Source organism: Protopterus annectens, chromosome 4.part0 (genome assembly GCF_019279795.1).
Source record: "Protopterus annectens isolate FY-2018-M chromosome 4.part0, PAN1.0, whole genome shotgun sequence".
NCBI classification, from domain to species: domain Eukaryota; kingdom Metazoa; phylum Chordata; order Ceratodontiformes; family Protopteridae; genus Protopterus; species Protopterus annectens.
In genome coordinates, this window is record NC_056733.1 from 1,344,801,588 (window position 1) to 1,344,813,987 (window position 12,400).

General features: G+C 42.0%; 1 protein-coding gene across 1 annotated transcript in view; it reads left to right on the top strand.

Annotated features, from left to right (window-relative positions):
- LOC122800446 (E3 ubiquitin/ISG15 ligase TRIM25-like) overlaps positions 1-12,400 on the top strand; it is a 221,875-nt gene that overhangs the window by 145,486 nt on the left and 63,989 nt on the right. Inside the window, exon 5 of the mRNA XM_044069891.1 lies at positions 5,190-5,426. Within this exon, the coding sequence (XP_043925826.1) occupies positions 5,190-5,426 (237 nt within the window). The remainder of the gene's footprint in view (positions 1-5,189; positions 5,427-12,400) is intronic.

Consider the following 12,400-nt stretch of genomic DNA (forward strand, 5'->3'; position numbering starts at 1 on the left):
GACAGGGCTTTTAGCCTATCTGTATAGGATAGATGTTTGAGACTCTGGATTATCCTGGTCAGCATCTTCATAGGATTATAAGAGGTTACTAGGCTAATAGCCCTGGGGCCCTTACAAGTCTAGCCAAGATTTTATCCCCCAAAAGAAACCTCAGTCTGCACCTGTTGCCCTTGTCAGTGAGGGACACAGATGGAACCCCTGGGACAAATTTGTGGTTTCCCATCCACTCATCAAGGTTGCGCTTGAAGAGAGTCAGCGAGGTGCTCTGTTTGACGTGTATGGGAAGTCTATTCCAGAGACAGGGCAGCCTTTGGGAGACAAACCTATGTCTCCAGCAGATTTTGTTAATGTCACATATTAGCTTCAGGCCTTTTGAGCAGATTATGCATGAGGAATTAGACTTTCAGATATGGAGCATCTCTAGTAGGGCAGGGTCCAAGATTGCCTTGTAGGCAAGCCACAAATCACCCCTGAGCAATCTGTATGATACCGAGTAGAGTAATAGTGATTGATTTGTGCCTGTCTGCATAGGACAGGTGTTGGAGGCCATGGATTCTCTTTGTGAGGTATTTCTGTGGCCTTTCTAGTTGGTGCAGATGTTTGGAGAGATACAGTCCAAACGAGGCATTATACTCAATTATTGGTCTAATGAGGGGGGAGGACTATAGAGAGGTAATAACCTCCTTTTTTTTCTGGATGCAATCACTTTTCTTATGAGATGAACCAAGTAAAAGGCTTTTCTGACCACTGCTACTACATGATTGTCAAATGTGAGGTTATCAACCTGAGTGCCCAGGTCTCTCACCACAGGTTGTGTGCTTAGGGGTTTGCCGTTGATGTAGTAAACAGTAAGGGTCATGTTTTTGCTGAATGGTATGATGATACAGTTTTTTGCATTCAGCTTGAGGCCATGACTTTGGCACCAGTCATTAGTTGTTGTGAGACCCTCTTGCAGTATGTTAACATCATTTGGGGGTCAATGAGAGGATCCAACTTACAGTCGCCAGCAAATTTGGTCAGCCACAGGCCTTTTGTCTTTGCCTTTACCTCCAAGAAATAGATGTCAAACAGTAGGGGTACCAGGACACATCCCTGGGGAAATCCACTAGTGACAGTTCTGCTATTGGAGGTGGACGTGCCTATTTTGATTTGAGGGTCCGGTCGGTGAGCCAGTCGTCCACCCACCTGATGAGATGGGGATTTACGCCAAGTTGTGCTAGCTTTTCGATGATGCCTGAGTGGGGGATTGTGTCAAAGGCCTTGGCCAAGTCAGGGTAAGCTGTACGTACTGACTGTCCCTAATCATGGGCCTTGGTGACAGTCTTAAAGAAGTTGACCAGGTTCTACAGGCAAGATCTGCCCTTGATGAATCTGAACTGGGTGGAGTCAAGTGGTTGGAGATTGCCTATGTCCTTATTTATGAGATCCATAATAATATCCTGCATGGCTTTAGAGATCAGACTTGTCAAGCTAATGAGATGATAGTTTCCAGGGTCAGTAGTGGCATCACCTTAGTGCAAGGGACTGACAATGGCAGTTCGCCACTCTGCTGAAATGAAGAAAGTACTTAGGCTGTGGTTGAATAGGGTGCTCAATGGATAAGCCAGTTCTTGCTGGAGATGGTGCAAAATACATCCTGGGATACTATCAGGTCCCATGGAAGCTGTGTTTTTTGCCTTGGATGGGGCCTGTAACACTTGAGCTATGAAGATGTGAGGTACGGACAAGTATCGGGGATGTCAAAAGGGCCTTCTGCAGGAAAAACTCATCCCCCACACAAAGTGACTTCTGCCCTTCCCATAGTATAACACTGCATTCTAACCTATTTTGATACTGTCAATAAAGCTACAGATAACGGCAAACTAGTCTCCTCCTTATTTCTAAACTTGTCTAAAGCCTTGGACATAGTTTGTCACAGCAAACTTCTACTTCATATATCTTCATTAGATCTCTGTCAGTCCATTCTTCTATGGTTCAAAAGCTACTTATCCAACAGGTATCAGTCAGTAAAATGGCACACCACCCTCTTTCCATACCTCCCAGTCACAATGTTTTGTAATAATTTGGAGCTTTCCTACCCAAGTCTCTTAATAAAATGCCAATAAATAAATAAATAATAATATAAAACTATGAAGAATATAATTATAAAGTGTTGTTACAGCAGTAGCCTAAACATGAAGTATTGTGGCATAAAACTAATAATTCCAGTTGCATTTAGTGTTGTGCTACAAAATGTTAACAAAAATTGATTATGAAAAACTAAGATGCAGCTTGTTCAATTTGCTTGAAGCTAGGAGCAGAGATTAAGGGCATTTTACAGAAACATGTCCCAGTATAATTCCTTAAAAAATAATTAGAATATTTATTAATTTGGAGATACAGCCCTTAGAATACTGAAGGGGGGAGAGGCAAAAAGAATGATAATAATGAATATTCAGCATGAAATTGATTAGATAATTAGGGAGGTTGGCCTAATGGTAATAGGGTTTACCTCACAGCACAAGGTGCAGGATTTGATTCTCACCTTTAAAAGGGAAATTGGCTAGGCTTAAATGGTCTGCAGGGGCAACTAGTCTAGTACTTAACTATGAACGTATGCCTAATTAGAAATAAAAGAGTTAAGGAGTAATTATTTCAGTTAACTTATAGCCTTTTTTTTCAGACAACAAATTGCAGTGCAGTAATAACCTTTGTTTCTGGTCACGTTAGAATCTGTCAGTATAATCCCCAATGTCCACAGATTTAATTGTGTTTAAGCCTAACCTCTGTGCTGTGACTACTGGTATTGAAACCTGTCAGAATAAGATTGTGAGCAATTTTATGTGAGGCCTCCAGAAGGTCAGTTTTAGCTTTCCCTGTTTACATTTATATCTATATCAACTATGAATGTTCACCCTGAAATTCCCAATAAACTTAGCTGGTTTAGCTGGCAGAATATGAGCAAGTTTTTTTTATCTTACACACACACACACACACACACACACACACACACACACACACACACACACACACACACACACACATGCGCGCACACACACATATGCACACGCGCGCACGCACGCATGCACACATGTACATATATGTATTTGTGTATACTCAGATACACAAACATGTAAATGTCACTGTTCTCCCACAGAATGATTAATATATATATATATATATATATATATATATATATATATATATATATATATATATTTAAATAATATAATTCTAGCAGTACACCATCTTGGGACACTTTACTGAAACTTCTGAAAATTATAATAATTTTATATTTTAACAAATTCTATTTTCCATTGGTGGTTACAGTTCAGAGTAATGGTGAGTGTGGAAGAGAGGTGAAGAAGAGAGTACAGGCAGGATGGAGTGGGTGGAGAAGAGTGTCAGGAGTGATTTGTGACAAATGAGTACCAGTAAGAGTGAAAGGGAAGGTTTACAAGAGGGTAGTGAGACCAGCTATGTTATATGGGTTGGAGACAGTGGCATTGACAAAAAGGCAGGAGTTGAGCGGGATGTGGCAGAGTTAAAGATGTTAACATATGCACTGGGTGTGACAAGGGTGGATAGGATCAGGAATAAGTATATTAGAGGGTCAGCCCAGGTTGGAAGGTTTGGAGACAAAGCCAGAGAGACAAGATTACTTTGGTTCGGACAGGTGCTGAGGAGGGATGCTGAGTATATTGGGAAAAAGATGCTAAGGATGAAGTTGCCAGGTAACAGGAAAAGAGGAAGGCCTAAGATAAGGTTTATGGATGTGGTGAGAGAGGACATGCAGGTGGGTGGTGTGACAGAGGAGGATGCAGAGGACAGGAAGAAATGGAAACAGATGATCCGCTGTGGCGACCCCTAACGGGAAAAGCCGAAAGAAGATGATGGTGATGATGATGATATATATATATATATATATATATATATATATATATATATATATATATATATAGGAGCACTACAGAATCCTGAAAGACCAAAATCCTAAAAGTTCAAAATCCTGAAAACTCAAAATACTGAAAACACACAGAATGCCAACACTTACTATATTCCAGTACAAGTACATACACAAACATATTACCCTTCAACTATATGATGGTGGGGCAAGCCCCCCCAGCACCCCCCACACCTCCTGCTACTTAAATATATCAACTCTGAGATTGCACTTCACTACACTAAGTACAATCTTGGAGTTGACCTATTTAAGTAGCAGGGGGTGTGGGGTGCAGGGGGGCTGCTTATACTTACAGAACAGTAATATAGTTTGTGTTTTATTTCTTTCTGTATGTACTTGTGCTGGAATATAGTAAGTGTTGGTATCCTGTGTATTTTCAGGATTTTGAGTTTTCAGGATTCTGAACTTTCAGGATTTTGGTCTCAGGATTTTGGTCTTCAGGATTTTGGGCTTTCAGGATTCTGTAGCACTCCTATATATATATATATATATATATATATATATATATATATATATAGGTACCCCTTTTCAGCTGACGCCTAGGAAGAGAATCTCCAAAAACAGTATAATAAACTAAAATGATGCAATACAAACTAATGAAATGAGCAAACATATGCAGAGAAGCAGAACATACAGTTTTCTACAACTGTAATTACAGAGTAATATGTACATATCTTCTTCTTCTTCTTCTTTTGGTTTTTCCCGGTTAGGGGTGCCACAGCAGATCACCTGTCCGCTCATGATTGGCAGTGGAGTGTTATGGTGTCGAGTTGTCAGCCCGGCGACCAACCTTCCACAGAAGGCACACGCACGCGCTCACACCTAGGGCCAATTTAGAGTGTCGAGTCCACCTACAGCATGTCTTTGGGATGTGGGAGGAAACCGGAGCACCCGGCGGAAACCCAAGTGACCACAGGGAGGACATGCAGACTCCGCACAGAAGGCACCCCAGCCGAAGATCGAACTGGGGAACTTCTTGCTGTGAGGTGGCAATGCTAACCGCTGCACCACCGCGGCTGTTGGTTTGAAATATATCTTTGTCAAACTTTTATTGCCCCTTAGTCAGAGGCATAAAACTCCTACTATGGTCATCTGTACATTTTCAACTTGTTTAAGCTGGCTTAACTGCAAAAGAAGAAGTTGACTTCAAACTACAGTACTGTGTTTAGGAATTTTCCAGCATTTGTTCATTTATAATGTGGTAACAAGCCATTTCTCTAGCATAATTTGTTTAATACACTTGCAGGAGAAGTTTGCTGAAACCAAACCGAAGGTAAAGCTCATTTCAGCACAGCTGAGGAAATGGATTGATGAATTTGAAGAGGATGTGGAAAAATATTTTCAAATTGCTGAAGACAAAGCTCTGGAAGATCTAAGACATCACGCTGCGAAGCTGGAAGGTTTGAATGAGCAGATCAGGTTTACCAAGGAAGAGATTAGAGAATTCATTGTCAATAAGCAACCAGGCCTTCAGTTCCTAAAAGTAAGTTGGCACCTGCTATGTTACCTACCTGCTATCTCCTGGGCAAACATATGTATTTACCATAGGCATAACAGCTTGTCATAAGAAAACTCTTCACTTACACCTGCATTTATTAATTTCATGCCCAAAGTTCACCTTTTATGACTCTTAACTGGCAACTTGTCAGTACTCTGAAGAAAACTGATCTCAGGGAATCAGTAACTGAATTTAAAAAGTGATTATATCTGTTTATCAGTTATGCTTGACACTGTACTTCTTGTAAAGATGTCCACATTACATTTATTTCTTATTGTCTCATTCAGTAGAACGTTATGACTTAATACTGTGTGTCCTGAGTTGTAGCTGAAAAGTGTCCTTAATGATCATCCCAACTACTCAGTTTAAAAATGAATAAGCAAGCAATAATGGTCATAGGGTGGGTATTATTGGGAAAATAGTGGTGGCAGGCCTCTCTGCCCCTGGAAGGTTCATTATATCTCTTATTACACCCATGATTGTTCATAGGTTCATAGGTTCATAGGTTCATAGGTTCATACTAGGCTATCTGCCCTAGGGCATTTATAAGCCTAGCCAGAATGTGTTTGGCTTTCGCCACCCATTTTAAATTTATTTTGCTATGCCCTTTTTCGAGGTTAGTATACTGTGCCTCTGTCTAACAGTGACACAGAAGTGATACCCGGGGTAAACCTATGATCTTCCATCCACTCATCAAGATTCCTCTTGAAGAGAGTCAATGAGGGACTCTGCCTAACCTGGACTGGGATTTTATTCCAGAGTGAAGGGAGCCTCTGGGTTATGAATCTGCCCCTCCAGCATGTCCTATTTATTTCAGTGCTGAGGTTCAAGTCTCTCGAGCACGTAGCTCAATGGGATTTGGATTTTCTGAGGTGCAGCATGTCCATTAATTCCGGGTTGGACATGACTTTATACGTCAGGCACAAATCGCCTCTGAACAGGTGGTATGCCACTGAGTAGAGCTGGAGTTTCTTTAACCGGTCAGCATATGGCATCTGTTTGAGCAATTTGATCCTCTTGGTGAGGTACTTTTGGGGTCTTTCCAGTTGCTGCAGGTGTCTGGTAAGGTACATCCCAAAAGGGGCATTGTACTCAATTATGGGCCTGATGAGGGATGAGTAAAGAGGCACGATGACCTCCCCTGATCCAGATGTGAAACCCTTCATGATTAGGTGGGCTATATAAAATGTTTTTCTAACCACTTTGGCCACATGGTTGTCAAATGAGAGATTGCTATCAACTTGGGTCCCCAGGTCCCTAATTACTTCTTCTGTACTTAATGGATTACCACCTATGTGGTAATTTGTGGGCACTTTGTTTTTGCCAAAGGGGATGACTATACACTTTTTGGCATTTAGCTTGAGGCCATGGCTTTGGCACCAGTTGTCTGTTTCTATGAGGCCCTTTTGGAAGATGCTTGTGTCGGCTGGAGAGTCGATTATGGCACCCAGTTTGCAGTCATCTGTGAACTTGGTCAGCCACAGTCCTTCCATGTTGGCCTGTACCTCCGAGAAATATATACCGAACAAGAGAGGTCCCAGGACTGAGCCTTGTGGGATGCCACTTGTAACTGCTTTGGAGTCTGACATGGCTCCAGCAATTCTAACCATGTGGGTTCTGTCCTTGAGCCAGTTTGCAATCCATCTAGTGACATAGGGGTTTATATTTAAGCTGGTGAGCTTATCTATAATGCCCGAGTGGGGTATTGTATCGAAGGCTTTTGAGATCCAGGTAGGCTGTGTGGACCTCCTTCCCCTCGTCAATGGCCTTGGTGACTGTTTCAAAGAAATCAACCAGGTTTAAGAGGCAGGATCTGCCCTTAACAAAGCTGAACTGGGTAGGATCCAGTGTCTGTAGGTCCCCAATATCTTTATTTATGAGGTCCATGATGATCCTTTCCATAGCTTTGCAGACCAAGCTAGTCAGGCTTATGGGGCGATAGTTTCCAGGATCCGTTGAGGCACCACCTTTATGGAGAGGGACCACTGTTGCTGTATGCCACTCTTTGGGCACATATCCTGTAGTAAGGCTGAGACTGAACAGTAGTTTTATGTTTGGGTTTAGCTCTTCTTGGAGTTCATGTAGGACACATCCCGGGACACCGTCTGGTCCCATTGATGCTGTGTTTTTTGCTTTGGAGAGGGCGGCTCTTACCTGAGCATCTGAGATGTCAGGGGGGCAGCACACTGCTGGGAGAGATATTTGCCCTTTTGGTGGGGGGGGTTGTGCTGAACCTGTCAGCTAGGATGTTGGCAATGTCTGTGGGTTCAGTGTATTTTTTGTCATTTTGGACTAATTCTGAGCATATCTGGGAATTACCTCCCAGGTTCCTAACATAACTAAAGAAAGCCTTGTGATTATCCTTAGTGTCCTGTGCAATTTTTCTCTCGAAGCTGGCCTTAGACAATTTTATGAGTGCCCGTAGTTTTTTGCTAATACTGATCAGTGATGCCTTCCCTTTTGGGGATTTTGCTCTATCATTTAGTAGCTTCCTCCTTCTATTGTATAGTTTGTTTATGGCTGGGGTCCACCAGACAGGACGTCTGCCTTTGGAGGATTGGGTCTTGGTTTTATTTGGGATCGCATGATCCATGCATTCCTGAAGGTGTTCATAGAATGAGTTTATAAAGGATTCTGCGGTCTGGGCCATATTTTCCACAGGCCCAGGGGCTTTGAAGGATTCCACCTCGGTTTTGAGGAGTGTGAAATTTGCTTTAGAGAAGTTTTTCACTGTTGTTTTCTGGGCAGGGGGTGGGGTCGGGATGTGAATATCCAGTGAGATTAGTTTATGGTCTGATCTTACCAGTGAGGGATACACTTCTGGTCTGGAGTATAGAGTCTCCATGTTGGTAATGATCAGGTCCAGTATGGTTTCCCCTCTTGTGGGAGTGGTAACAATTGTTCCATAGCATTTGAGTTTATAAATTCTAGGAACCTTTGGGCTTGGGTGTTGGAGCTAGAGCAATGCTCCCAGTCTATGTTTGGGTAGTTGAAGTTGCCCAATATAATGGTGTTTGGAGAGACCTTCATATTTTCCAGTGTTCTCAGAAAGGCCAAGTGGGGTTCCTGGGTTTGGGAGGGTGGTCTGTAGCAGGCTATAAACTGGAAGGCAGTTTTACCCACTGTTAGTTGCACATGGATAGTCTCCGATGCTTCGTGCTTTGCCACCAACCTGGAGGTGTGGGTATCTTTGATGAATATCAATACTCCCCCTCCTTTTTTGGTTCGGTCCAAGTTTTGGGGCTGAAAAGCATGGTATGAGGTATAACCTGGTAGTGCTGGGGTGCTCTCGGGAGCCCTGAACCAGGTTTCTGTTACTGCACAGATATCAATGTTCTCCATGTTAGGAGAGTTTCGAGTGCGTGCATCTTGAGGTTTAGACTTCTGGCGTTGAGTAGCATTACTCTTAGTTTCTTATCCCTTGTAATACCTATGGAGGTGGGTTTGTCTTTTGAGCCTTGCCTAAAAAGGCACTATGGGGGTAGCAAGAGCCTTTGCCAATATCCGAAAGCCCAGGGGTGACAGGTGCAAGCCGTCCCTAGCGAAGTATCGTGGCTTGTCGAGCATATCATCCCAAGCTGACGGGCATTGGATCCGCTTTGAATGACACCAGTACTTAAGCCAATTGTTGAAATTGATCATCTTGTCTTCATATTGTGGCATCATTCTTGGTGAGGGTAAGATGCTACTCAAGGTCAGGGTCATACCGGCCTAGGCTACATGCTCAGAGAGGGCCTTTATGTCTCTTTTCATGTAGTCCAGGGAGGTACATCTCAGGTCATTCACACCAGCATGGACAATGACTGAGTCATATTTGTACTTGCCTTGGAGTGACCTGAGTGCTTGTATTATGTGGCGGATCCTAGTGCCTGACAGGCTGCTCACCGTGACCCTCTCCTTGTTCAGCCTGGTGAGCGGGACGTCAGTGTGCCTGACGGTAGAGTCACCTATTACAAGTGTATAAGGTGTGTTGTTTAGTCTTAAGGGCTGTGACTGTTCGGCACACTGGATTTGTTAGATATGTGTTGCACGTGTTTTGTTTTGGGGTAGCGGTTGCTTGGGTGTCTGCTTTGGAGGTCTCTGCTGCTTAGGCAGATCTTTATTTAGAGCCTCCGAGTATGTTTTTGTGTGATTATGTGTTTGGTTTGCTGTCGTGGTAAGTCTATGTGAGACTGGAATTGTAGTGAGTGTGGTTTCCTTCTCCTCCTGACTGGTTACGCCAGTACTGAGTTGAGAGAGCTTAGCCTCCAATTTGGCTATATGGTTGCATCTCTCGCATGTGTTGGAATTTGTTGGGAGGAGGAGAGGGTTGTCTGTGTACATGAGGCAGTTGTAACATTGCCTCAAGATTCCCAGATTCACCAGCTGGACCGGAGAGGAGATTGACAACTGAACTTTGGATATGCTAGAATAATATTGGGAATTCCTTAATAATTGAAAACAAGGGCTAGTGGGGAGTGAGGGTGTAGTGCTTTTAATTTTTAGTGCTGACATATAATTGCTTTAGCGAGCAAGTGCCAGGTAACTTAAGTGCAATGTGTTACAGGTAACTTAAATGCAAAAACGACAAACAGTAACTTTCTTTCAAGTGAAACAAGGAAATAAGTACAGTAAGCAATGCAGATATCACTAGTGATCCACAGAAGCACTGAGAAGCCACGTATTAGGTGGAATTAGCGTTCCAGGGAAATAACAAGCAAACAAACAGCAAGCATATAAACATAGCTAGATTCAGCAGGCCTGGATCTAGTCTATGCTACAGTAAACAAGGTGTACCAATTTCAGTAAGATACAGTTCAAATATTCAGGCACTATAAACCTTTAACCAGAAATTCCCAGCTCAGAAGGGCAGAGTCCAGCCTCTCCTCCCACAAGAGTGCAGACCACGAACCATCTTAATGAAAAATAACTGGCCTGAAGCCCAAGTGCTTAAACCAGAACTAATACACTTTAAGAATAACAGACACTGGGCTCTCAATCAGCAGTTCCCAACTTAGAAGGATGAAAGCTACCTGTCCTACCACCACAGTGCATGCCACAAACCTTCCTAATGTAAAACAACTGGTCTGAAGCCCAAGTGCTTAATCCAAAAGACTTAGAATGATAGCTACACTTTAATCAAGTTACTACCAAACAGTAATAAATACAACTGAATACTTTAGAGAATGCCTGGATTAGTGCTCAAGTTACACTAACAAAGCTAGATCCAGCAGGCCCGAATCCAGTCTATGCCACAGCAAACAAGGCGCACCAACTTCAATAAGAAGCAGTTCAGATATGCATGCACTATAAGCCTTTAACCAGAAATTCCCAGCTCAGAAGGGCAGAGTCCAGCCTCTCCTCCCACAAGAGTGCAGACCACGAACCCTCTTAATGTAAAAGAACTGGCCTGAAAGCCCAAGTGCTTAAACCAGAATTAATACACTTTTAGAATGACAGACACTGAGCCCTCAATCAGCAGTTCCCAACCTAGAAGGATGTAAGCTACCTGTTCTGCCACTACAGTGCAGACCACAAACCCTCTCAGTGCAAAACAACTGGTCCGAAGCCCAAGTGTTTAAACCAAAAGGCTTAGAATGAGTTACACCAAGCAGTAATAAATACAACTGAGTACTTTTAAGATGATGCAAAAGTAAAATAAAGTAGGTAGAAACACAAGTACAGTACAAGCAGATGAATTTTTTTTTTTTCTGAACAAGTGCTGAGATCAAAGAAACAGATTTGAGTGCTGAAGCTAGAAAATTGTCTAGTTATAAGAAAAAAAAACTAAGCTAGAAGGCTTCCCTCCAGATGCTGTCTTTGTACACAGTAGGAATACCTGAAATCAGAATATGATCTCACAGCACTCAGTTGAGTGAGCAAATGAGATGGGCCCAGAAGGAGTATCCAAACACAAATTTACAAGAGGGGCGGGCATTTTCAAGGCCACTAAGATTAACACCAAAACAAAAACAGGGAGGGTGGGTGCGACTAACTGAAGAGCAGAGTCAAAATTTCCAGTTCAGTTAATATTCCTGCAACACACAGTTAAAATCAATTTAAATACTGTATTTTTTTGAAAAAAAAAAGTGCAGATAAAGGTACTTAAATTCTCTTATATGTCCAGTTGAATACAGCAGGTTCTTAGCCGGCCAAAGCTGAGGATATTAAGCAGAAAATATTTCACACTGTACCACTTAAATAGGCAAGGACAGGAAATCAAAGAATGTGGCTACCCCCACACCTGTAATTAGTAGCAAATAACAAAATTCAGCAAACACTGACTAGCTTCCAGTTCAGTTAATATTCCTGCAACACACAGTTAAAATCAATTTAAATACTGTATTTTTTTGAAAAAAAAGTGCAGATAAAGGTACTTAAATTCTCTTATATGTCCAGTTGAATACAGCAAGTTCTTAGCCAGCCATGTATTTGTTATACAGTTTGTATTTTTTATTACTATGTACTTTTTTATTTTTTGATCTAAAATAGTTACTGTGGCTAATGTTTCAAACATGCTGTAACACACAATTGTTGCTGAAGGAAGTATTTTACATCTAAAATATAACTTATGTATTTATTTACTGTGTACATACACACGTACGTACGCACACACACACACACACACACACACACACACACACACACACATCCAAATGCACGGACTCACACACATATACATGAAAGCACAGTGGCACAGTTTCAGATGCACAGACAGACTCAGACACATATGCACAAAAACACAAACATACATATACACACACACTCACACCCACACCAGTTACAGCAACTACTTTTTTGAATGAATGATTGAAAGTATGGATCTGCTACATTTATGAAAGTAAATATAGTGGACTATTTGGACAGAAGTAACATCCACATGGGACTAGAGATACCCATTCCACTATCATGTGTCCTTTAATATTCATTAGACCTCCTACAATAAATATTCAGTACATCAGTCAAGAGAGATGTTAGAT